Source organism: Procambarus clarkii, chromosome 1 (genome assembly GCF_040958095.1).
Source record: "Procambarus clarkii isolate CNS0578487 chromosome 1, FALCON_Pclarkii_2.0, whole genome shotgun sequence".
Taxonomy (NCBI): Eukaryota; Metazoa; Arthropoda; class Malacostraca; order Decapoda; family Cambaridae; genus Procambarus; species Procambarus clarkii.
Genome location: NC_091150.1, coordinates 44,661,634 through 44,663,584, shown reverse-complemented (window position 1 = coordinate 44,663,584; position 1,951 = coordinate 44,661,634). Strand labels below are relative to the sequence as shown.

Sequence of the window (1,951 nt, the reverse complement as noted above, 5' to 3'; positions counted from 1 at the left end):
CAGTGTACAACACGACATTGTACACACTGAGGCAGTGTACAACACAACACTGTACACAGTGAAGCAGTGTACAACACGACACTGTACACACTGAAGCAGTGTACAACACAACACTGTACACAGTGAAGCAGTGTACAACACGACACTGTACACAGTGAGGCAGTGTACAACACGACACTGTACACACTGAAGCAGTGTACAACACAACACTGTACACACTGAAGCAGTGTACAACACAACACTGTACACACTGAAGCAGTGTACAACACATCACTGTACACACTGAGGCAGTGTACAACACAACACACTCTGTCCCTCTAACAATTGCAAAAGATCAAAGTATGCAACAATTATTTATAAATAATCACGTTTCCTGTCGAAGCACAACGACACACAACACAGTGTAATCACTGTTATATCACCGCAGCCTCCGACAACGACACACAACACAGTGTAATCACTGTTATATCACCGCAGCCTCCGACAACGACACACAACACAGTGTAATCACTGTTATATCACCGCAGCCTCCGACAACGACACACAACACAATGTAATCACTGTTATATCACCGCAGCCTCCGACAACGTACTAAACACGACAACATACTTCAGTCTACGCAAGACAGTAGATTAAATAATGGATACCAATCGACTCACACAAACTCCGTCCACTGTGAAGTACTTCAATGACCTAACACTCGGTAACAACAAGGCACTGAACACTTGGTCTCACGGAAGCCCAAGTGGGTGATGCTTTGATCTGACACCAGCACATCTGCCTCCACATCACCACACCTGCCACCATTAACACACCTGCCGCCACATCACCACGCCTGTCTCTACGTCACCACATCTACCTCCACACACCACACAAGGTGTCGGCGTGACACGGCCAACACAGTCACCAGGCCTCCGTCCGTTGCCGACGATGGTGAAGTCACGCTTCAGACTGGCTGTTGTTTCCTGGTAACACGCACGAAAATGATGGCTTTATTACTTACATTATCGGCCGGACTTGCCACAGTTTTCCCGACATGTTCATATCGCTAACAGTTTTTATTTATAATATAAAACAACATAAATATACAAATAAAATTAAAGTTACCAAAGTAACATTGCTGTAGATGAGCACCTCAAGATACAGCGCAAGAAACACTGCACCAAACCAATATGCAACAATGCACCATCCCAATACATATGTATATAAAACATAATATACACCACACAAGTACCCAGGGCACAGCACACTGACGTGCTCAATATGTACCACAAGCCACACATGAGGAACACAGATAAGGTGCTGCAAATACACATCACCAATACCATGTGACAGAAAAACACAAGAAATACTAACACACACAAGGGACCTCAACTAACAGAAGCAGTTACCACCTACCAAAATGAATAAAAAATACAGGAAATAACCCAAAACGTAATAAGGCCCAACAAGGAAAATTTCAAGAAAAGAAGCATACATCAATCCAATGAAAACAAACAATACAACAAGTGACCACTGTCAGAGGAAAGAGGCATACACACGACCGGATGGAACATGTTCCAAGGTCAGGACTGCACAATGCATACAACACATACACAGTTCAGTCGCAGCTAGCAAGGAAGGGAGACACCTCAAAACCTTGCAACAGGAACACACACACACACTGAAGGCTCCATGTACCAAGGGGGCAAGACAACACAATGGCAAAGAAAAATTCATGGCAATACTCATGACAACGTTGGACATCGGTCAACAGCCGGACAAGGAAGGGCGGACGTCCCACTCACAGGCCAAAGAAAACAGCGTAATACAGTGAAAAAACACATACAGCCACACTCAGTGGCTGTATGTGTGGTACAACACATAAATATCCAAACAAAACAACAAGAGACTAGTAACACACACACAATCAATCAAAAGTGGAGACGCAGCGCCAACTCACGTGCCAGAA

General features: G+C 44.4%; 1 protein-coding gene across 1 annotated transcript in view; it reads right to left on the bottom strand.

Moving 5' to 3' along the window:
- LOC138363147 (clumping factor B-like) overlaps window positions 1-1,746 on the bottom strand; it is a 4,388-nt gene extending 2,642 nt beyond the window's left edge. The window contains exon 1 of the mRNA XM_069322145.1: window positions 1,681-1,746. Within this exon, the coding sequence (XP_069178246.1) occupies window positions 1,681-1,746 (66 nt within the window). The remainder of the gene's footprint in view (window positions 1-1,680) is intronic.
- Between the last annotated feature and the right edge of the window lie 205 nt (window positions 1,747-1,951).